Raw genomic sequence first — 24,890 nt, 5'->3', positions numbered from 1 at the left:
CTGCTGAAACCCCGAGGATAACTAATTTCTATATACATTCTGTGGCAGCGTTATGTACCTTCCTTGGTGGGCTGTGGACAGCAGAGCACGTGTATGAACTGAGCACAACAAAAAGAAAGTGCAGAAAACCTGCTTAGCATAATATTAGATCACCTATAAGACTTTAAATGTGTCTTTGGGATTGACAACAGCATTGTACTCCGGGGATTCTAAAAGTAAAATGGACCATATTTGCTAAGAAGAGCCAGACATAGCATTGGTTTTTAAATGACGGTTCATTTTTCAGTTTCTTCCATGGTGTTTCCATCAGGGATTTGCCTGGGTACTCTACTGGTGTATAAAGAGGGTAGCTGCATAAAAGGTCTCCAGGACTTAGGATTCCACTTCATGTATTGTCCTTCTGTGTACTTCAAATAGGATGCCTTTCCTACCTTTTGGCAGTTTTCCGCTTTCAGAGAAAGCATTTGAAAAGATAGGAAAGCACCGTGGGTGGATTTACTTGGCACAGGCTGCTTCACTGGATCTGGACTACTGTGGAGGTCTTGTGAGTTAAATTTTGTAGGAAAAAATATATATTGTAAGCTTAACAAGAGATTGTAGGACTAGGGATAAGTTCTGTCTTGCACTGAGTATGTACACATGATAGAGCAAAGGAGGCTTGCTCTTTGAGTTTGTTTAATTAAACAAAAGCAATTTCTATGAAAAATATTCTATGTTAAGATTTCACTGTTAAAGCCATCAGATCCAGATACTTTTTTTCCACTCAGTTTTGTTTGTTTAATGTAAATATTTTTTATGCTGTTCTAATTAAAAGCCTACACTCCATAAGGTAAATAGGTTTGCCAAAGATAGCTTAAGCAGAAGTTGTAAACAGGCATTACAGGGCAAAGCTGAAATATGTAGAGGGGGATATTGTGTTTATCAGGGAGAGTTTCAGTTAACTAGACAAATAGATTGGGTTTTGCTAGAAACAATTTAAAACATAACTCCCCCACCTTCCCCCACCAAAAAAAGAACTGTATCACTATTATTTTTTTCTTTTCTTTTCTTGCTTTCCTCTGAACCATGTTTGCTGAAGAGCCTTAGCTTCATGGGTTATTTCAGACTATGCAGTGGAAAGTGAATGATGAATTAGACATCAGGTTTTGAACACCTAGGGTCCAGTGATCATAATTTCTTCACTTTGGCTGCATTAAACATAGTAATATAAAAATATTTAAACTAGACTATATGAACTTAATACTGGACTTCAAAAAACAGGCTCAAATGTGACTGATAATGGATGAGAATTTAATATATCCTTGGAAACAGGCAATAGGGAACAATTCAGAGATCTCTCAGGGAAATGTGTAAAAACTGGCAGTAGGGAACATTAGGAGATCTCTCAGGGAAGTATATGAACTTTCCAAATACAGCACTAAAGCAAAGATTATAAGACTTGGAAAAAAATACACATGAAGCTAAAATAGAAATTAACCCCTTACAGCTGTCTTTCTCTTAAAAACAAAACGCTCTCCCACACCCCTTCTCTAATCCTTGGATGTGTGATACTAGCAAAGGTACCCTGAAAGGGTTAAACTGTGGAAATTTGATAATAGTGAATCCCTTTTGTACAGTCTTTATTTAAAAATGCTAGTGTGTCGCTGGGAGCAGAATGCTTATGACAATCAGTGTCAGCTCTTCCTTCCACAAAGGAATCTATATAATGTATAAATTATGTTGGAGGAGCTATCTAAGAAAACACATGTGAGGTGTACTCATTCAGAATCTTTTGTAGAAGGTGAAGGTTACTATTTTATGGCCAATTTAGAACTATACCAAAAGCCAGATTGCAGATTTTATGACAGACATCAGCTTCAAATATTGCTCTCCTGTAGCTGTTAATTAATGAAACAGAGCAATTTGCTTTCTAATTTGTAGATCTGAGTATAGAATACTTCCTTTTCAGCCTAACCACTTTATTTCCTGATGTCTAAGAGAACTGTATTTCAGTGGGAAGCTTAGCAGAAGCTAGCTGCACTAGCACAAAATGCCAAAGCTGCCGTTCTCGTAGTAGTATGCCTGGTGAGGGCCCTGAGGAGGAATTGGTATTACTACTACACTTGTTTCTCAGAGCAATATTAGCAGGGCCCCACATACCAACACTGACTGTCATTTGAACAAATGTGGTTTTGGGAGCTAAGACTTTTCTCCTTTTCTCAGAAGTATTGTGCAGGAGCTATTGTGAGTTGGCTGTTGATTTCATAAAATTTTTTTCCCACTCTTACTTGCCTAAAGAGGGAAAGGCAATTGAGCCCAATTGTTTATCAGTCAAAAAATGACATTGATTTTTCTTACCCTCAAGGTATGTTGGATGCTTTGCGTTACTACATGCAGTGAAACAAACGCGTCAAAACAAAGCAAACATTCCTGAGAGCCAGAAAGAAAACTGCCTCCTGTCTAGGGTTAGGTTTCTTTACAACTAATAAGCAGTATTAAACATCTCATATTTTTAAACATAAAGTTTAGAATATGGGTTAAAAGTAGTGAGGTAGAATGAATAATTATTTTTTATTCAGTTGCCAAATAGCAACATTCAAATAAATTACATTTCTTTTTTCCTAACCTCCCCTCTCCAGTGATGCAAAATCCACAAGGTGTTCTCTGTGTTGTACAGCCTGTGGATTTTTATTGCCTTTGAAGTTTAATATATAAAATATGAAGCTAATTAGTTACTCCAAAAGGTGAGAAGGCGAAGTACACGTTGATCCTGTCTATTTACAGTTGGTTTACTTCGTATAAAATAGGCTAATACATTGAGAATGGTTTTCTTTTTTTCTTTTTGAAAGAATTACTCTCATGAGGAATGGGATTGTTTTACCATGATGAATATATAATTTTCTGTAAAGTGTAAACATCATCAAGAACTCCTGTGTCACCTTTAAGTTCTTTAAAACCTGGTTGCTTTGCATTGTTGTTGGAGATAAAAGCTGAAGTAGTTGAAAATGTAAACCAAACTCTCCTATGTACTCATAACTGGGCTGTTAAATATGGGGGATGTAGCTCTTCCTCCTTTGCTCCAGTAGATTCATTGCTCCTTCTGCCTTCCAGCAAGAGCCACTTTGTAAATCAGATCGAATTATAATCATTTTGAAATTACTAAAACTGCATCATTTAGTATTGTGCTCTCCCTCCTCTCATATTTTTCCTCCTTGAAGTAGAAATCTAGGTAACTCCAGAGCATGATCTATTGGGTGCAGTATGTAGTTCTCTTAGGAAAATTTCTAGTGATCCAGCACGACAGAACGTTGCATCAGTCCCTGGTTTTGTATGTGCATGCAGCTCTAATAATAGCATGAATGGCTTTAGTAACAGTAAGACTACTTCAGATATAAATAGTTAGAAATTAATAGTTGTCCCTTTAAGAAAGGACATTGCAGTTTAGGCTAACGTGCATTAGTTTAATAGGCCGTGTAAGGAAAGCAAGTGAAATGCCATCATATTTTGAGTTCATAAAGTCAGACCTGTGTAGTTGATAGAGGAAGACACATTTCTAATGACTGTTTCATGTCATGGAGTGCTGTGAGGAAAAAAGTGAATGAATATTAGAATTGATACTCTTTTCTCCCCTTCCCTTCATAAAATTAATCACAACAGAAAGGTAAACAGAAGAGTTCCAAAGTTTTATTTATAATATAAACAAAAGATAGTGAGATACACAACGATCAGAGATGTGTAATGCCTCTGTAATTTTTGGTGCGTTTGCTACTAGGTTTATAACGTAAACACTAAATGTTACGCTACCAAACATTCAGATCTGTTAAACTGAAGTAGATTTCAAAAGGTACTCTCCTTTCAAGCCTATGAGATGTGTGTATAAAATTCAGTTTGTCTAATTTTTTTAGTGGAGAGTTTGTTACTGGAAAAATATAGGGTTTTTATACATAGCATAATTTTTGTAGAACTCCATTAAGTATTCGTAATCCTATTGCTCTTAATGTGCTGAATTGTCTGGGATTTTTCATATGAGAATGGAAGCTCCTGATTCCTATCAAAGAGTTTCCATTACAACAATTGCCATAAAACATTTATTATGAGAGTGTGGTGCCCAACCAACTTTGACTTTAAAACCTGACTTTTGGTAGTAATTAATAACTATTTTTAATAGTAAGTGAACACAAATTACTGACACATACGTTTTTGTCCAAACAGAAAGACATAGATCATTACATAGCTCCTAATGCAGCCTCCACTGAAGTCAATGTCAACGGCTTTGTTGACATAATAGTTAAGTTGGCCTCTTTGCTGTAGTTAATGTGCTGCGACTCCCTTTCCTATTTTCACATTTGCATAGTCTTCGAAAACCTGACAGATGGGTAAAGAGGTACTGTATGCAAATAAAAACAATCTCTATTTGTCCAGAGTATAGTCCTGCTGGTCTGAGATGGGCTGCCACATCTCTCTGCTACTCTTGTGCTTCAGTTACTTGGTCTTAACAACAGCCTCAGTAATTGAAATGCATGCCATAAATAGGCTCTTACAGACAAGCACAATGATTGCTTCCTGAAAAATGTGGGTATCAGCCAAGTCTTGCAACAAGAACAGGGAGCAAAAAATACAGGTGAAACACATGTTGGGCTTTGGGCAAGCCTACAAGAACTGGATTCTTCAAGTTTTAATCTTAATAATGCTTTTGAGTTCATGCCTCCTAACTCTGGCATTTCTGCACATTTATGAGGGCACATTTGGGCTGGGTGTTGCTTGTAGCATAAATGGATGTGTGAAGCATGGGAGTTTGACGTATAAGTATCCAAAGCCTTTTATCACAAACATCACTTTAGATCTCTGAGCTACATGGGAATGTGTAATTTTGTACATGCAGGCATTTTTTCTAAATTCTCCCACCTAGGAGTGTGTAAATATATCATCAAGGCTTTATATCACCTCTGCTTCCCTGAAGCTACTGAAATAAATACAAGAGGCTTCCAATGATAATGAATAGTACATATAACTAGAAAAACATGTTTTTTGTAATATTTAAAGTGCTTTCAATTTGGTCTTCAAAAAAAGGAAATATAGAGGAAAATACCTTGTATTTTGGCTCAGTGCATTTTTAAATATAAATGTTACGTACAAAGGCTTTTTTTCCCCTGTGTACAATTCCTTTATTGGTTTCATGTAAGAAAATGCACCAGGTGGAAGGAGCAATTGGTCTGAAAATGAAGCTGTTAGTTTCTGGGTCTTTTTTAGTCACTGGGGGAGGGAGCAAATGATGATAGAATTATCAGGAAGTCAATACCCCACATTTTGTAGTCAGCACAAATCATAAAATGGATGCGTTAAATAAAACTTTCACCCTGTAAGCAACTAATCTTTTCTCATATCTAATTCAGTATAATTAAAATCCTTCATGCATATTTTGGTTAGTTAAACATCTGGGTATAACTACTACAAGGCAAAATACAGCACTGAAAAAGAGTGGACTTGTCCTTGATAAGTGGTCTCATACTGTAATTCCCCTTGAGAAAACCATTCTACAGTTCACGTACAAGCTAAATCAATAAACCCTTTAAATTGCTGTTGGGTTATATAGGTTATACTCATTTTCTAACCTTCTCGGAATGTGTAGTGGTAAATAGAAGTGTCTTCTTTACAGCCTCCTGCAAGACTGACTACTGTTCACTTTGATTGTGGGAATTTGTAACTAATCTCTGCTAAAGCTTGGATTGTTTCTCACAGTCAGACTGCTCTTCAGCAATCCTTCCAAGTGCAGCAGGAAAGGTTTTTCAAACCAAGTACTTAAACTGGGGGATAGGATCTTCCCCAAGACTCTGTCTGCATTATCTGAGGTCCAGTAACAAGCAAAAAAGCTAAGTTGTTTTAAGTTCTCAGTGTTTCCAGAAAAGCAATTTAACATTTTTAGCTCCCTCAAGACTAAGCCATTATCAAAGAGAAGTTGAACATAGTTTCAAACTAACTGATATAAGTTATTTAAATAAGTTACTTAAATGATGAGAGGTACTTAAGTGCAGTTTGACCATTACCTTTTTTCCTAATGTAGGTAAACCCTCGCACATTTACTGCACAGGAGCCCAGTTTTCAGAGGGATGAGAATACGTGCAGACTAGCTGTCCTAGATATTTACATGATCTGTATTTTTCACGTGTGGGGAATTAGGAGATTTTTTAAGTTTTGCCTAGAATTGTTCAAATTTTTATTCAATTGCTGAACGTCTTTTGAATGGAACTCTTTACTTCTTAATTATATATTAATTTTATGTGTGAAAACAATCATCTGAATAAAATGATGAAATCTGATATTTTGGTCATTTAGGAAAACTTAAATCCTGCAGTAACATTTGTAGACTGGAAGTTGGATAGCATACACGTATTAGTATGCTGATAACCTGGGAAATCTCTCCAGCATGAGATGTATGAACTTACATGATCACAGCATTGTTACGGTAGTGCTACAGCCCATTCTTTCCCATTTTGATATAGTTGGTTTGGAGATCACTTGAGTGAGGATCAGAAAAGACAATGCAAAACTTAGAAAAATGTGTGACAGTCATGCTAAGAAAAATTACAAGTGTAGACAATTTCATGAAGTTATGTCTGGCTCAATTGTGATCTAGTAAAAATGGGCTGAATACAGAATGAAGGAAGCTTTTTTTCAGGAGAGAAAAGATACCAAATATATGGAACCATCCTCCTTGGTTTGCACATATGGCGAATTTCAGGCATGTTCATGTACCATTCTTGGAAATAAACTTTTGATCTCACAAAGTGTATTGATGGAGAAGTTAGCTGTGTAGCATTGTTTTCCATTGAATCTGCAATGGAAATGTCATTCAAAGCAGTTATGGAATGAAAGGAAAAAAAAAAAAAAAGAATGTATGGGCACTGCTGTTCTGTGTCAATTAGATATTCTTTGAGCGGGTGTACTGCACATAGTTCTTGATGCAGCTGAAGAAGTGCTTGTATCACTGGGAACCTTATAAAAATAAAAGCTTTGGCATGAAGTTCCATTTTCTTCCATCTAGAATACTTACCAGGTGCTGGCTGCTGATGGAGGCATATGCTGAGGGAAGAGTTAGTGTCTGAGGAAAGGAAAGTCTGTAGGAAGTGAGATGGGCATTTGTTTTCAGCATTTGCTTTTTATATCTGCTTATTAACATAGCTGCATTTCAGCAATCCAGAAGGATTTTCTCAACAGCAAACACAAATTTGCATGAAACTTGATAAGACTGTTGTTCTTTAGCACTTGATTTGCATTTTGTATGTGGTAAATTTAGTGGTTTCTTCCCTCCCCATATACTTCTCATTATGATGTATTCAGAAAATAAGTATTTTCAGTGAATTAAAAAGATTGTAGTGGGAAGGGATAGAAACATTTATATGTACACTTGATAATACTTTCTATTATAAATTTTGCTGTGACCTTTTAAAAACCTCTCAGATACCAGTAGTTCCCACAGAGTCTCTAGAAAGCAAAAGGAAAAGTTGTGAAGTTAGTGATACTTTTTCACTGTTCAAAGTCATTTAAAGACGAAGCTGCTACGGAATCAGGGTCTGATTGAAAGTGTGGCATACACCTGTAGCTACTGTTTTAGTTTTTCTTTCCTCCTTGTCAGAGAAGCATCATGACCTTCTCTTGATCAAGAGTTGAGTAACTGAGTGTAGTGAGCCCTGGCAAACAGGACAATGCAAACAGCAACTGAGTGTGATGAGCCATGGTATGGTCTGTGGATCAGCAAATAACAGCAGAATAAAACCTGAAAGGTACACCTACAGTATCACTGAGGGCTTATTTGATTGTAGGCTTGCACTGACACCTGGTTATGAAACCAACCAGTAGCAGAGCCTGAGGGGAGGCAACGTAAAAAGGAGCAGAGGAACCATGGCACGTTGGTGCCACCAGCGCACAACACTGAGCCCCTTTGCGGAAGGGGCCGCGTTTCCCCAGGCGTGACTGTGCCATCTCACTGAGGTGGCAATGGGATGCATCTCGGGCAAATATCTGGGGTGTAGGTGTGGCTGTGAGTGTGAAGCTTGTCCTGATGCAGTTGGTCCCTCGCTTAGTCCAGTTAATAAACTCATGTTAGCAGTGTCTGATTACCTGATGTTCCTTTACCTCTCGTGGCATTCTTGTCTATTCACTAAGAACATTTACTCCAAAGAAAAAAAATGACCCAGTCATGTTCTGGATTATTCAGATGCTAAAATGATAGATGAAAATCCAACAGAAAAAAAAAATGTGTTTAGGAAGTGCTTTATGCATTGGACAAGTAAACAGAGTGGGAACATTGATGGAAAGAAGGGAACAAATTGCCTCAATGTTTTGTCATAGACTTTACGTGTTTTCTGAAATAAAAATGTTAAGTGAAAACCACCAAAATTTTCATTAAGAATTGATCCAAATCTCACCGAAGTCCTACATGGTAGTAAGGTAAGTTTTGGAATGGATGGATGACATGGTGATTAATAAATGTAAATCCTACAATTAATAAGTGTAATTCCTACTAACCTAAAATTTCTATTATAAACATAAAATTTTATATCTAAGTTTTTGGAAATACATATTTGTCTTGGAAGAAAATATATAAATAAACGTAATGTAAAAAAGTAAAGCATCCTTGTTTTGCTGATCTGTTCTATTGTGTAACCCATGGGAGTCTATCTGATCTGTTCTTCTGTTTTTTCAGATATATTACTGATGAATTGTCAAGCTATAAATATCACAGGCAGTTTTTATTAGACAATTACATTTTATTAAGCTTAATTGTATGAAGACTATCTTCATACAGACTATATAAAGAAAAAAATCAATATGGTTTTAGGTATTGGTCCAATGGGAATAACAGCTATTACTTAATGTATATCATTTTTTTTTTAAACTTGAGTTTCAGTACATTTTTGAGGGAAACGGAAAGAAGCATTTCACAGGATATAGAAGTGTTGAAATAATATACATAGCTCTGTATATCATCTGTTGAAAGGAGAGCCACAAAGTAGATAGATATTGTGATATATTGCAGTGTTTTCTGCATATAGTTATTTCTGGATAACTTTCTGTGGTTCAATTTGAGAGGACTATATCTCTCATACAAATTTGCAATATTTTGGCAAGTGTTAGAGAAATAATTATGGTTTTATGTCTCTTTATTTTTTGGTTTTTATTCTTTAAAATCCACCTAATTTCTTTTTTTTTTTGTATTCAGTATGTCTCTCTAATGTTTTGGAAATATTTTTGAAATTGCCACTTCTCTTGCTTCCCAGGTACTTGTGTCTACTCCTCATAATTTGTATTCACTAGCTGTTTTACATTTTGTAACTCCAAGTTTTCCTGATATAAATTATGCTGAAAGCAGTATTTTGTGGAGACACAGCAATAAACGTCAAGTTCTTCATTTAGCCCTCTTTGTTGCTTACCGAGGACTTGCCAATTCTTTTGAGCTCTTCAGATATTTCTGACTCTCGTTTAGATTTCTGTTTGCTCTTCAGAACTTCATATTTATTTTCTGCTGCTTCTATATCTTCTTTTCCACTCAATGACTTTTGTCCTGTTTCTGTCTTTCTGCAATTCACAGTCTCTGTTATGGGACCATACCTTGATTCTTAGCAGATAAAGCTGTATTTTTCCCTTCAGCTTGTCTGTCTTCTCGTTGTACTTTCTTTTCTACCTGATGATCGTATCACGTTGAGAAATACAAATGAATGACATTATGGCTAAAGTCAAGGTAACAGCCTTGGTTGATTGATCAATGTATGACCGTAAGAAGCAATGCATTTTGGGACTACTATTTAATTGTATTTAAAATAGAAATTTGCTATATCTGTACAATTGAAGAAAAATGCCTAATATAGTAGCAACAAAACCAAATTGAATTGTTCTCAATAGACTAGGGGTGTCCAGTTAAGTACAGCTTATAAGAACATGGATTTTTATCTAGAGCAGCACTTACACATAATTAGGCTTTATGAGTACTTTAAGCAAATTTGTTTGAAGTTTAGTGAGGACAAAGTTCAAGATGTGGAGAATAATTTTTGTAAGTTATATAATCAGAAGTGAAAAAGACATCTTGAATGCGTCGGTGGAACACCACCGTTGTTGTGCCTGTACAAACAAAAGGTAACAAAGAATTATTTTTTTTAATATATTAAAGATCATAAATTAATTGCAGCATTGCATGGTCCTGTGTTTTGTACAAGCACAGGATAATGGTATCTTTAGATAATGTGTTTTCACAGTGGAGTGAACAAAGTTAAAAGTGGTTTGATGCCGTAAAGACAAATTTAATGGTAAATTGCTCAAAGTTGTCCTATCTGGCAGAAAACGAACTATACGATTGTTTCTGCCCATTCTGCATATTGTTCTAATTCCACTATAAAGGGGTGAAGAGCCAGGGGCAAGGACAGACCTGCTAATAGAATTTGAGCGTGTGACTTATGCATTATAAGGAGCTTGGGTTTCACTTTTCTCATTTTGTGTCAGATTGAGTAAAACAAGTATCTAGAAACCCTTCTGCTGGGTAGAACAGAATATTCCTACTGTGTTTTCCCTTTAAAAAGTAGTCTTCTGAAGGGATTTTCAGGATTTTTCTTTTGTAAAGTTATCTAACAGATGGATTAAAAAAAGAAAAAGATGAGGTTTATTTCAGGCAAGCTACCTCCAGGTAGTTTTGAAAAGTTTACTAAGAGTCCAAGACAGATTCTGGTATTTCCCTAGATGAGGCTTTAATGTTGTAAGACCAAGGATGCGATGTCAGAAGAATCAACTAAAACTTACAAATTTTCTATTGATGTCCAGGAGCTAGGATAAGAACTTTAATATATTTCTTGTATTATGTGGCTTTTGTAACAATTTCTGTACAGAACAAAAAACTTATTTTAATCAGGTTATTGATACTGTCTTTTTCAGACAGACACATGCTTGCTCTGCTACCACTCTAAGCTAGTCAGAAAACAATTTAACATAGTGCTGACCATCAGGCAATATGAGATGGTCCTCAGAAGGCTTGGGCTCAATGGTGTGCTGTGATGCCTTTTTTTGGGATTTGCCAACAATGTGTTGATAATACCTATGCTAGTTTTATCCTTTATTTTATCCTGTTAATTTAGTAGCATTCAATTATACAACAAGTTCACTTCATGCTCTTGATGCTTTCTTTTTTTTTAAAAAAAAATTATCTCTTTTTACAGTTGTGGGACATCCACAACGTAGCACACTTTACACCCTATCATTTGGGAATCATATAATTAATATGCAATTAAGTAATATCTTGTGGTAATAATAGTTTGGTTTGGTGATATAATCACATATTGAAGTAATGTTTTAGAGTGAGATGTCCTGATTGGTCTGAAAATTGAATGAAAACTAAGAAATATTCACCCTCAAAGCAAAAGATATACAGACTTACTATTCTCTGTTTATAACTGAGTACACTGAGTCATTCCAGGTCAGCCAGGTTCAGTAGCATAGGACTCTGGTACCGATGATATTCCTTAATCTCAGATGTCAGAGTGCGTAAAGAAAAATCGGAGTATTAAACTAGACATGTGGCTTGCTTACAAAACACAATAAGAAAATAAGTTGTTTACATCTGGTGCCTTTCCAACCACGAGGTTGTCCTTACTCTTCATGTGCCTGGCATATTTTAATTCATAGCACCATGAAGGAGAAAAAGGAGACCAGAGACGGTAGAATTGGATGCGACAGATTTGTTGGCAGGAGTTCCCATGATTCAGGGAAAAAAGGGGAAATATAGGCTGAAATTTAGGAAACTTTTTTTTTTTAATATTCTGATTTTGGTAGACTGTGGAAATACCTCCCAGAGGTGGTGGCATAAGTTCCAGGGCTTTGAGCCATTGTTGAACTTAAAAGGCTGAAACACTATAAACTGTACAACTCTACAACAATAAACTTTTTTTTCCCTGAATTTTTAAATTTTTGGAAGAATGTCTGGAACAATTTTAAACAAATGGAGGGGTTTTTCATATCTTCAGTTGAAAAATAATAGTATTTATTTTTTGAAATCATCTAGGTTGAATCATATTAGCACCAGAGCATGTGAAAGAAGAGGGAGGAAGTATACCAAACAGACTGTTTTATTCATGTTTGAGCAGAACTAACGTAGAAGTTAGGATGCAACAGCAATTTTAAATATCTTGAAATTGGGAAATTTAAAAAAGAAATAATTTGGAAATTGGGAATACTTGGAAAAAAAAGGAGAAATTTGTTGCCACAAGACAAACCTAATATAATCATATTTTGTAATGGTAGGATTTCAAAAAGCTTGAAAATGTCTGTGTTCTAAATTTTAACATGTATGTATCTCTGTTGCTAGTAACCCAATTACTTTGTTAATACCTTCTATTTCAAACATGTGAGGCAGGGGCACTAGAAATGGAGGTGCTGATACATCATCTTCAAATTCTTAAGCAGAGTAAGGATTTTAAGAATCTGTAACTAAATTATGTTCAAAGGTGATGCCTTTCTAACAAGCTTTGGCCGTGGAGGCTGCCGCATGTGAGCGAGCCAGTGTTGGCAGCCCCGGTGGGAGCGGTCAGCCTGCCCGTCTCTGTCCGTATCGCCGCTCCACTGTCAGTGCAACTCCTGTGTGTGTTGAGTTACTGTTTTGATCGGGGTGTTTGTGCAATTCCTACCATACCAGCTGAATTAAGTTGTTATATTCAGCAGTTTTGTTCCATCTTCAGTCTTTCACAGAAAACATTACACTGATGATGTTTATGGCCAGACTTACTCTGCAGTCAGTTGGGGGAGAGAAATCTTGCTGGAGAGTGACTCAGTCCCTAGTCACTGTGTTCCCTGTCCCAAGGGGTTTGTTCCTCTCCATGAAATAGCACAGCATATAAGGGGATTAGCCTGTGTCAGGCTGGAGTTAACTGCTGTGAATAAGCTGTATAAATGTGCCACCCTTGGTGCTGAAGGAGTGCAGAGGCAGCTGGTCTGGGCTGTCTTGTCTGGGAGTCTTTGTAGCATTCACTGAAGTGAAGGGATTCTGGATACCCTCAGCAGAAAGCATAACTATTTCCTTATTACAGTTTACATTATCAATACAATTTCCAGGCCCTCCCAGGTCTCCATAGGTGCAGGAGAACACTAATTTTCACACTGCTCATTGTTTGCTTTTTCTCCCTGCCCTGATGAATACTCACAAGATAACATAAACCACATACGTGCTTGGTCACCAGGCCATGGATTCAGTGCCTCCTTTTTCTTTTCTTTGTGTCTCTGAACAAGTCAGCAGAGTCAGGGTTTAATTTCTAGTAACAGAAGATTCTTAGCTGCTTGTTGGTGCTGGGTAGCAACTGGTGAGTAATTTAGGATCTTGGTAGTAAATGAAGGGTTAGTCAAGCACCTGAGTCTCCTAACTACTTTTAACACCTTTATCCTGACTTCTTAAGATGCTAATTAAAAAAATGATTTACTCATATATTTAAAAAAATCATAATATGATTAAGTAATGCAATAAATCTGACTTAGTAGAACTAGATTTTTGGTAAGTGCCACGTGACACAAAGTGGGTAGCTTATCATTAGGATAAGTCACATTTATATTTAAAAACAGAGTAGGGGAAGTTAATTTAACTGGCTAACCTTACACTGTGTTGTTTGCCCTTCCACAGCCAGTAGAAACGTTGAGTGGACTTTGGCAAATCTAGATGATATCACTAGCTGTTCTCACTATGCATGTTCTTAGCATGATTATAGAATTCCAGCTTGAATTTAAGAAGAATACTCCTGTGGCATGTATCTGCCTAGAAATGCATTAGCCCTAGGTTTATACATCTCATTTGTGTGCATGTTTATATATGTATATATTGTGTGTGTGTGTGTGCATGGTTATATAGAATCAAATGATCTGAGACTAGTTCCTCATTGCCTCTGGGTTAATAAAAAAAATATTTTAGAAGTTACATTTCTCAAACTTGGTTATAGGCTATCAGTGAACTTTACTAAACTAAGTTATTATTAAACAGTGAAGTAGACTTTCAGAGGATACCCACTGCCAGTTTTGTCAGGTAAAGTAGGAATATTTCAATTTTATATCATCTGAGATAACAGCTGAGAGAGAGCGAAATTCCCTATAGATGTCATGATGTTGGTAGGTTCTTTTGTTATTAAACAGCAGAATTAAATGTAAAATTCCAAACAAGCTATGAGATTAAATTATACAGCTAGCTGAGGCAGAAATCTTAACTTCACTGTATTGTAGGAGATGTTGGAGAAAAAGCATTGATGGTTACCTGAGGAGACTAGTATAACAGTACTGTATTTAAGGGTAATAACATTGAGGTGATAATCAAAAGTTTTAGATGTGCAGTAGAAAATCAGACCGAAGGCAGTATTATGGACGTAAATGATGAAGAATATCAGAACTGAAAAGGGTAATGTGTAGCTATCAGAAAAAGAATGGTTTTGGTGCAAATGTATTTCCTATTAAATACTAAATCCTGTAGAACTGATGTGAAAAGCCCAACTCTACATACAGAGGACAAGTCCATATTTATGCAGTCTATATTTGAATAGTTGCAAAGAGTTTAATAACTTCCTTTTCAGAAGATGTCTGTTCCGTATTACAGCTGTATAAATCCAGTCAGGATTCATTGCTCTAAGTAAAGTGCCTACTGAATGGTAGCTTGAAGAAGAAAAAAGCCTCGACACACCTCTCTGTATGTTTGGGAGGAGGAAATATTTTTCTGTGGGGTCAATCACAGGCTTTTGTACAGTCCTTCCTCATGATGTTAACTCGTTGCTTTTGTGGCCTGTGCACATTTCAGTGGATGAATACAAGTTGTTTTTTTCTTTGGGTTGTTGTTTTCAGTATCACGTTATTTCATGATGATTCAACTTGCTGTTTCATTTCCTGGGGCCAGGTATCTACGCCAGCTGCAAGTGTTCAGAAATCTCCTTTTGGTCCTTTACTCATTGATGGGAACTGACACTTGCAACTTTTCCCTGATGAGTCATTGATTCTACACAGCCAAGAGTCTGCCAAAAAAGATGCTAGATGGTTTTGGTTTATTTGCAATGAGTGCATTAAAAAATAAGAGGAAATTGATGCACAGGGCCTGATATTCTACCTGTGTAGAAACCAAATAAACTGCACCAGCACTGCTACTATTTTGTGGGCTGTTAAAGTTAGAATAAGCTGGGCACTAAAGCCTACTTAAGCAGTCATAACCTGCTATAGTCATATATGGACTGACACTGTGATTTTTATTCGAACTGTTAATAAATCAAGCCTGGACCACAAGATCATACATTATTCTCAGTAGGTAGGGATGAAACATGCCAACCACATATTTTGCACAAATTATGATGGTCAGGTAAATAAAAATTTCCTCATCTTGCCCTAAATCCCCGAGATTTCTGCTAATTTTCTTCCTCCTTGCACCCACCCCCCCCCCCACCCCCCACCCCCCCCCCAGTTTGGAACACAGCGTTTAGATAATGCCCAAATACAAAACATACAATGTAAATGCCCTTTCAGTATTGGGGATTGGTTCTATCTGACAAAGGCTGGATTTCACAGCAACAGCTTATCTGCTGATCAACTTCATGCTTGTATGATTTTTTCCATATGTAATTGTTAGTTCAGAATTGACTGAAATCAGATAAAAGTAGTTGAAACTCAGGTTGGATACTATTATAGTACAATGTATATATATACACTATAATTATATATACTATATATTGCATATTTTATTTAGATAACCTGATCATTCTGTTTGTTGCTCATTAATAAGTTACTTCCCTCACACTGAATTTCTAGATAAAAAATGCTCATATTTAGAAAGAGAGAAAATGCGGCATTACAATGCTCTGTTATTATAAATTATTCCATTGCATTTGTTTATTTTACGGTTTTAAAGATTCTATCTTCAGCTCCCAGATATGTTAATTCAGAACTGTGATGGATCTCTTTCTCCCTTGAATACAAACCACATTCATGTGAACATATCTGCTGCCAAGAATATCTTCAAGAGATTGCTGTAGAAACACCTAGGTAATCCTGCACTTTGCAAGTGTAGGCTGTAAGCAGTATTTCCTGTTTCTGATCATGAAAAAGTATACAGTATACTCTTAACTATTGCGGCTTTAAAAGATAACCAAAGCCATAAGGCTGTGACCATCTCATCATCTCACCTAATTTTCTTAGAATTCACAGTGGAGTACCCTAAACTATTAATTGCAATTAGAGAAGAAAATGAATGTGTTTTTTAAAGAGTGGCTTAAAGAATATAGCTGACAACAGATTTGCCTAAAGAGGCAGTTATTTAAGTTTTCCTTAAACTGCAGATTGTATTCTAATTTTCTCTTTTAAGGGCTTTTTTTTTTCCTTCTTTTCAGTCAGGGACATTTATGTACCATAAATAATTGAGATCTTCATAAAAGTTTTACTTCACATACAGGCTTTGTAAATCTAGTGGGAAAATAAAATCAATTTTACTTTGTCCTGACATAGTACATGTTATTCAGTGAGAAATAAACTCAATCCTTATTTTGAAGACTAAAACCTTAAATTCTAATATTTAAGGAAATAACAGTCAGAGGTGGAGTGATCTCTGGGGGAAAGTCTTTCTAGTTACTAGACATTTGTCTCTGTTGCATACTGAAAATTAGAATCTGTTGAAATGTTTGCTATAATCTATTAAATCATGTCAGTAAGAATAATAGAAGAGTCAAAACAGCTGACTAAGCTTAAAACTATAAATGAATATCATTCCCTTGAAAACAAATGATACAGGAATTTCCGCTGACACTACATCAATAGACTGATGGTAGAAGCGAAACAACTTGCAATTAGAGTACTACAGATGACCTTAACATGCAGAGTATTGCTAAATTGTTCTGTTTCATAATGAACATTTTCAAAAGCACATTCATGTGCTAAAATGATAAATATTAATTTTAATCCCAGGTGGATATGCTGATAATGACACTTTATTTCACAGAATGGTGTAACTGGTGTCACCTAATAGTCAGAGAACAGATTTAACATGTTATAATTACATAGTGGGTTTTCTAGGAATGGGTTTAACCTATGTTGGCCACATAAAATTATACTGCAGAATGACTAGAGAACCCTGACAGTTTTTGAGGGTTAGAATATTTTAGAAAGTCACTGGGATTTCATGGTCTTTGTGGCAGGGTAGTACAGTGGTGACACATCACACTCACTAAGTTAGCTTCTTCCAGACTTGTTCTGTAGTACAAAACTGGCACCCAAGTTCAACAGAAGCAAATTGTTACATTTAGAGCTTATTTTTCTGGCTGCAAAAACCCACTCTCCCTCCACACTCACACAACTTGTCATTGAGTTTAAGATTTCAGTGTTCTCCTACTAAAGTTCCTTCTCTTAGTTTCTCCTGCATGGTGACAGATGATGCCATCCTTCTTAAAGACCCATATGCTTCATTGAGGCAGGTACCTAGATATAGAATAGGTGTTCTTTCAATTTGAATATTCTCTGACTTCAGAAGAATTATGCTGATTAAGTCTTGCTGATATCTGGTCCAATTGCCTTTTTTCTTACTTAGACAAATCTTCTTAGTTAATCAATTTCAAAGGAGTTTGCTGATACTCATCAGGACAGAATTCTGTATTTGTGATTATATGTTTTGTAATTGATGTGTTTTCAAATATGAAAAAAATATTATTATGTCATGGTGAAAATAGTTTTTTTTTTTTTTTTTTCTAAATCTAACGCTAGCTTCAGAAAATACATGATCCTTTTCATGTAATAGCTCAGCTCCAGAGTATGGTGTGCTCATGTGGAAAAGTGACTTCATTGTATTGCATATATGTGTGTGAAACCTTCCAAAGAGTGCTCATCAAATACGTGGGAGACTAAAATACAATTATTTAGAAGGGAAGAATAAGAAAAGCAATTGACCATGGATCTTTCCTTAAACCCAGTCCTGAGAATCCTCTTAATATTAAGGAAGTGTAAAAGGGAAGATATACTCAGTTTTGTGGGCGAATATGAGAGTTCTTGAATAATCTGTGTGATTCATGATTAGACCACCATATTTACAAATTTAGTTTTTCAGTTGAATTGCACTTTGTTGGACTAAATGGTGCAAGTTTGCAATGTGGAAATTGAGGTGACCAAAAGAGATGGGCTGATCTGAGGGTTTCTTGGTTATCACATGTGCGGAGTTGAATTTTACTGTCTTCAAATACTTGGGCGCTGTTCTGGGACATAATGCTGAGGCAAAGCTTGATATCGGAGATAATATGGTCCAGAATTAAAAACCTTTGAGGACCTAATAGTTAATAGATCTGATAGCTGTATCTTGTATCTTCATTCTTCTTTCCTTTTTTTTTTTTTTAATTATCTTCTAAATAGTTTTGAGGGCTTGGTTTGTTTTATGACTCACTGTGGGAAGTTGATTGTTGGCTTTTTGTCTCCTCCTCCCTACCCTGTGTGTCATAAAAGATAATACAAAGGAAAATATAAGTGCATGCATAGTTTATATTAAATTTAATTTAAAAGTTTTGGAAATGTTCTCATTTATGCAAATTGGTATGTATCAGTATTTACAAGACAATGGAGTGAAACTTGTGCCAACTGAATACCCATGGGGCAGCATAATTGGCTGCCTGGGACAGATGGCTTTTAAATGCTCAAGCTAAACTGGAATTGGAGGGGGGTGTTACTTTAAAGTGATGGTTAAAACAGTGTTACCCCTGGCAGGTGATTTTTTTTAAATGTGGGGTTTAACTTTAAACAAAAGCACAACATTTCAGTGGAAAAGAGACCATCAAGCCTAAGCGCTTTTTGTGATGCTTAAAGAGGAATGAAAGTGATGACCTTTATTGAAACTACCTGATTACTTTAGCAGGAGGAAATTCTTCCTTGATCTCTGTTCATCGGCAGATTAAAATGGGAGTATTCTCTGAAGCTTGTCAGGCTGATTACATATAATGTTGTTACTGCTGCGGTGAGCCAGCTCTTTTACAGTGATGTATATACCTTGTTTAAAATCATGCATAACTGGAGTGCTAACAAAAAAAGCTATTGGTGTTTCTATATAAAACTTAATGCAGGATCTTTTATTTAGATTGCATGTAATGAGCAGAATGCTAATATTTATCGGGTATTCTAGCACTAGCTAGATTTAATTCATATAGGTTCTTTCATTCAGTTTGACAGAAAAATCTGATGCAAACCCTCCATGTAAAAAATGCTAAATTCTGGAAGGTTCATAATCTTGGCATATAGATTTTCCTGTAAACCCGCGAAGAGTCTAACTCTGTAACCTCTATTTGAGATAATTTATTTTTGATAAAATTAGTTATCCATATCAAGGATAACCAGATTACTTACGAGTGCTGTGTAGTTACTAAGCATAGCTGAGTCCTCGCATTGTTTCCTTACACTGACTTCACCCCATGTCTTCTTACAGTCGTTCTCAGAGGTGCTTCTGTTCCCCCGGTAGATCTGCACTTGTTTCTTTCCTCTAGTGGGTGAACGTGATTGAAATAGCCTGAAAGCACAGTTTCTTGAAATGGAGTTCATCCATATATTGAAAGAAAAGGCAAATTTTATCAAGAGAATAAAATATTTTACTAACAGCTAAGCTTTTTATGTACCAGCGATGGAATGTATTAGAAAGATTGTGGTTTTTAGTTTACCATCCTGTGAAAACAACACAATTTTATTTTTGTGGGGGGTGAGGGTGCGGCGTGGAAGGAATCTCACTTCTCCATTTCAACTTTCCTCTAAAAGAGAACGTCTGCTGTAAAATTAAACAGCTGCCCTAGCAATTGTGCTGACGATCTCCACTGAAATTGTTGAGTGCAACATTGCAGGCCAAAACATACCAGTTTTTGTTTTGCGGCAGAAAGCAGAAATTGGAGATGTTTCATGTTTCATTAGAGATGCAAACTCAAAGAACTCTATGCTTTTTAATTTACAACATTCTATGAAAGCTGAATGTACTTATTGCTGAAACTTCAATACAATGTTAAGAGTCTCTAAATTCTTGTGTGATGAAAGAGATGTTTTATTCACTTTCATCTGTTCTAGGTATCCAAAGTATCAATTAATATAGAATATTTTTTTCATAAATCTATCATATTGATGATAGAATAGATCAGACTGATTTTAGGTAGCATATTTAATTTGATTTACTGAGTTTCTTTGCTGAAGTGGTAAATAGTACTAAAATAGTACTGATGTGTTGCAGAGTTGAGGTTCTTTTTTCTCTCTTCTTAGAACCAGAGGTACAGCAAGGAGAAAAAAATAAAGTTGTAGAAGGAATGGATGTTTCAATTCACTGATTGGTCTTCCTCAAAATGACAATTTTAAATAACAAAGTGTGTTCTTTTAGAATTAAGTGTAATGTTTGCTTTTTTCCTGAAATGGAATATGAGAGTTAGATTTGTATTTCATTCAACCTAAAATAATATGTGTTGGGATTTATTTAATTGTGGATTTTATAAGAACTTTAAAATGTATGCTTACTTTCCAAGTAAGAATTACCCTTTTTGAAAAGGATAGGCTATTTTGACTTATCCTTTAATTAATAATTAAGTTTGATTTCTCTTACCATATTTGTCAGTTCTAGTTTATACTGTGAGGAGACTCAAGTGAGGAGAAATTGTGGAACAAAATTAATTTTACAAAGTTAAAATAGATCTGAATCATCCTTCCCTCAAATTACTGGCTGTCACAAACCTTCATTCTTTCAGAGTTTTGCTTGTTTTCTTGTATGGAATATCTTTTAAAACAAGAAAAATCTCACGCTATATACTATCACTCATGTTATATACTTCCTTTCTGTCTCCTGTTCATCACAGACAATACAACATTTGCAGTGTTTCAGTCTGATAATTTGCATACTCAGATGCAGCACATCGTTTTGACATATAAAACATCTATTTATCTGTGTTAGGAGAAATCAAGTTATTGTATAGGTGAACAGGGGGACACACTCCAATTTGGAACCTATAAAGAGTGTTGAAATTAATTCAATCTGGATGAACTAAGACTGTTTTCAAATACATTGAGTAATGTTTTGAGAAGATCTCATGGTTTTATTTTCTGCATTAGACAGGGCTATGAAGAACTGGAAAGACAACTGAAAGAAGTCTTTAAGGAAAGGAGCAATATTCTTCGTCAACTGTCGAAGACTTCTAAAGAACTTGAGGGAATCAAAGTCAACCTCCAGGTTAGGTTCTGTCTCAGTTTCTGCAGGGTTACTTACCTTGACATTTTCATATTGGTATCTATTTATTACAAAAAATGTGTTGTGTTTTGTTTTTAAAATATGTGAATAATTATTATTTTGTTGATCTTGTATTTAACATAAACCCAATGTTTCAATGGAAAACATAATCCTAATGAGTTGGGTCATTTGTCCACTTACTCAAAAAAATAAAATATGAAAATAGAGCATAGCAGAACAAAAAAGCAAGGGAAGGAAAAAGAATAAGCTGTCTTTAATGGAGTTATCACACATTTGTCCTGGCAGCTACTATAAAGGATTTCCTCTGCTGTTGCAGGTTGCGTCTTTGCTGGTGTGCTACATATACACAGCCTGGTTTAGCTGCCTACTTTACCTGCCTCACACACCATCTACACAGACTGACTGGATTTACAGCAGGGCATTACATCAGAAGTTTAGCTGACAAATTGTGCTAGATGAGCCTGCAGCTAGAGCTGAGATGCCTCTGCATTTAACTTTTGGGTATCATGGGTAGGCTGAAGGGGCAATAATCAGATTAACTCTGGAGTCAAATCAGCTTCTCAGAGTGAGAAGTAGGTTAAAAATTCTGCTCTGGATTTGGGGTCTTGAAATCACCAGATGCTCACTTAAGAGCACGCCTGTCTTTTCCAGATATAGTCTGTTGGTCTGGTGAAAACATTCAGACTCGTTATCAGTTGAGATTTGTTTTGTATTCCATGTCATTTTAAAGCATAGTATTTTTCTGACATTGGTTTTTTATCTTCATGTTAATGTAAACTAGATGGGAAAAATACAAGGAGTAGAATCTCTATATCTGTTCACAGAAGAATGCTGGTACTGTGTATCACTACTGTGCTATATTATGTTATTATATCATCTTATGTTCCAGACTTCTCTGGTTCTAATTAATGTCAACACTTGAGTATTTTTTTTGAGTGCTTTACCACTCTTTATTATTGTAGGAGTTTTGCTCTTACTTTTTTTGAGAAGTGTGCTTCTCCTTGTGACAGAGTTACTTGAGAATGGGATTTCTTATGCAGCACAGTTGAAGGTAGTATTTGGCAAAATTATACTATGAGATATTTTAGACTCAGCACTGCAAAGATCCAGATATAGGCAAAGAGTTGTAGTGTTATCTTCTGTATATGCACACTTACCTTTGTCATACAATTTTAATGCTTTTAGCCATTTGTGTGTTTCTAGATATACTAGAAATTTTATTTCGTTAGCTCTCATTTAATAGTTGAAAAACAGTTGTGTAGAGTTAGCTGTGCTGAGTTACGGTAAAAGAAAAGTCAGGCTATTCCTCCGTTTCTCACAAGCATCTGTAATTCAGCAGGAGCATTCTATGAAAGAGGACCAAATAAATCATTTCACAGATGAATAATAATAAAGATCTCTTTGGTAATAGAGTTCTTCCTTTGCTATCAGTCTTTGAAAAATGATGAAGCATCAGCCAAAAATGATGTGCAGAAACTTCTGGAACTGGGCCAAAAGCAAAGGTAAGACCCCCACCTCCTCTTTTTGTTTCCAGATTGAAAACTGTCAGAGTAGGAGATTCCATCTTTCCTTTTACTTTAACCTCTAAACACTGCTGTGTGCCAGAGTCTGCTGATTTTATATATATATAGATATATAGATATCAGTAAAATAAAGGCAGGGAATACTGTTTTGGGAAGTTTTTGAATAAGTATTAGCTGATATTGGATATATGTTAGGAAAAGACATGAAAATTCTATGGTAAGATATCTGTTAAAGAAAGGGATTTCTCAGGAAGGTTTAGTCACGAAATTTTCTCTTAAAAAGAATAAAATCAGAAGTTTTAGAAAATTATTAGTGGATGGTAATGCTCAGTTAATTAAATTATTAAAGTATCTCCATCTCTGAATTTGGAGATGAAGATGTATATTTATTCAGCCTCTTAAATTCGTGCATGTAGACACTCAAAATCACTAGTCCTTGTGCAAATGTAGGAATACTTGCACTGGATATCTGTGAGGAAGGCAGTTAGGAGAAGTATTCACTTCAAATTATTCATTGAGCACTTATGAAATGCAAGTTCCCAGCCTAGTTCTTAGTCTCAAATCCCCTAGTGCTTCATCACAAGTAACTGTTATCATTCTACTTCTTCTAATTCTTGGAATTCAAACCAGCAAATAACAATATCAATACAGTTTTAATAATAAGAAAACATGGCTAATATAGGGATCACTTTCGCTGAAAAAATATTATATAATGAACACATCTATACTTCATATTTTTCCTTAGAAAAAGAATTTATTGGAAAACTTAAAGTTCATTCTTCTTTAACTGTTAGAAACGCAGTACTTAAATCCTACAGCCATGTTATTGCTGATACTGTATTTAACAGAAGTACATACAAAATTGCATTGCGATAGAGAAGGCTTCTGCTAAAATGACCTTCAATTCTTCAATACGCAACAAATAAGATCCATAATACAGTACCCATAGAAGTTCTCATTTTTAATGTGACAAAGAAGTATTGGATACATATGGATCTTTCAGGTATTTCAGACAAATCTATTAAATGATGAAAGCAAGATTTCCGCTATTTTCAGCTAAAACTTCCTATTTAAACACTTACATGGCTTGGGTGCAACTGAAGGTATATGTCTCATCATCAAAAACTGCCCTTGTCACAGACTCCATCCTTCATACATGAATGTGGCTTTTTGTTTGTTGTGCAGCTTTTATGTAATAGAGATGTTAATTGATTAAAAGTATTAATGGACTATTTAGTAAATAGATCTTAGTTGCAGATGGGAAAGTTGAGTCTGCTAAGAGAAAATTTTACTACATACTACAAGTATTCTTCCTAATCTCCTCTTTAAATCAGCCCTTCAAGTCTCCTAAGGTCCAGCCAAAAATGTGTTGACTTTTGCTTCTAAGGGATTCAGCTATTGAGTATCTGCACAACAGCAGTTCCTAGAGATAGACCCTGGATCCCTGAAATATGCTGTGAGCAGCCCTCACCCTCCTTCAGAAAATAAAAGGCTTTTACAATATACTCCAAGAAAATGCCTTGGACCTACTGCAGGTACTTGACAGCTGTTTATAGGCTTACTGGATTTCACTTCCAGAGAGGTGTGGAAGTTCATGTAAGGAGGAGGTGCTAAAAATATGCCAGGGAATCTTCCTCATAGAATTTCACTAAGGAAGGGTCACAGTTTATAAGAGCCTCAGGCTGTACTTCGTCTGGAGTAAGTGAAGAACTGAACTTAGTGTTATGCTTAAATCTATTGTATTTAAACCCAAATTCCCAGTGTATCCCAATATGAATCTTATGATCTTCTTTGGTCAAATGTGAGCTGCGTTTGGTCTGTGATCACTACTTGGAATAATCTCTGCAATGATGGATGATACAGTAAAGTTCAGAGTGCTAGAATCTCAGGATGTGCAAGTAGATGTAGTTCTGCTGAGTTCAAATTTGATTTTTTTTTTTTACTTTTTTTAATCCTGTCGTGTGAATTTTTCAGGACTTCCCAACTTGCAAGTAAAACTTGGTCACTTACTATGATGGCTCAAGTTTTAGTCCTTCTGTGCACCATCAGCACTTCGAAACGATCGCATCTGTTTGTACGATAAGAGAGCTGTACTGTGATGATGGTGTACTGGTTTCATGCTGCTCAGTCACTATTTCAATTAAATCTGTTCTGTACTAGTGCTG

The 24,890-nt window shown here is 35.7% G+C and overlaps 1 protein-coding gene across 1 annotated transcript in view; it reads left to right on the top strand.

The window, feature by feature from the left end:
* The window catches only part of LUZP2 (leucine zipper protein 2), a 197,485-nt gene that overhangs the window by 65,686 nt on the left and 106,909 nt on the right, over positions 1-24,890 (top strand). The window contains exons 2-3 of the mRNA XM_074884575.1: positions 21,067-21,184; positions 22,634-22,704. Coding sequence (XP_074740676.1) covers positions 21,067-21,184; positions 22,634-22,704 — 189 coding nt within the window. The remainder of the gene's footprint in view (positions 1-21,066; positions 21,185-22,633; positions 22,705-24,890) is intronic.

The sequence above is a fragment of the Strix uralensis genome, chromosome 15, assembly GCF_047716275.1.
Source record: "Strix uralensis isolate ZFMK-TIS-50842 chromosome 15, bStrUra1, whole genome shotgun sequence".
Lineage (NCBI taxonomy): Eukaryota > Metazoa > Chordata > Aves > Strigiformes > Strigidae > Strix > Strix uralensis.
The sequence above is the reverse complement of the archived record's forward strand: the minus strand, read 5'-3'. Positions and strand labels throughout refer to the sequence as shown.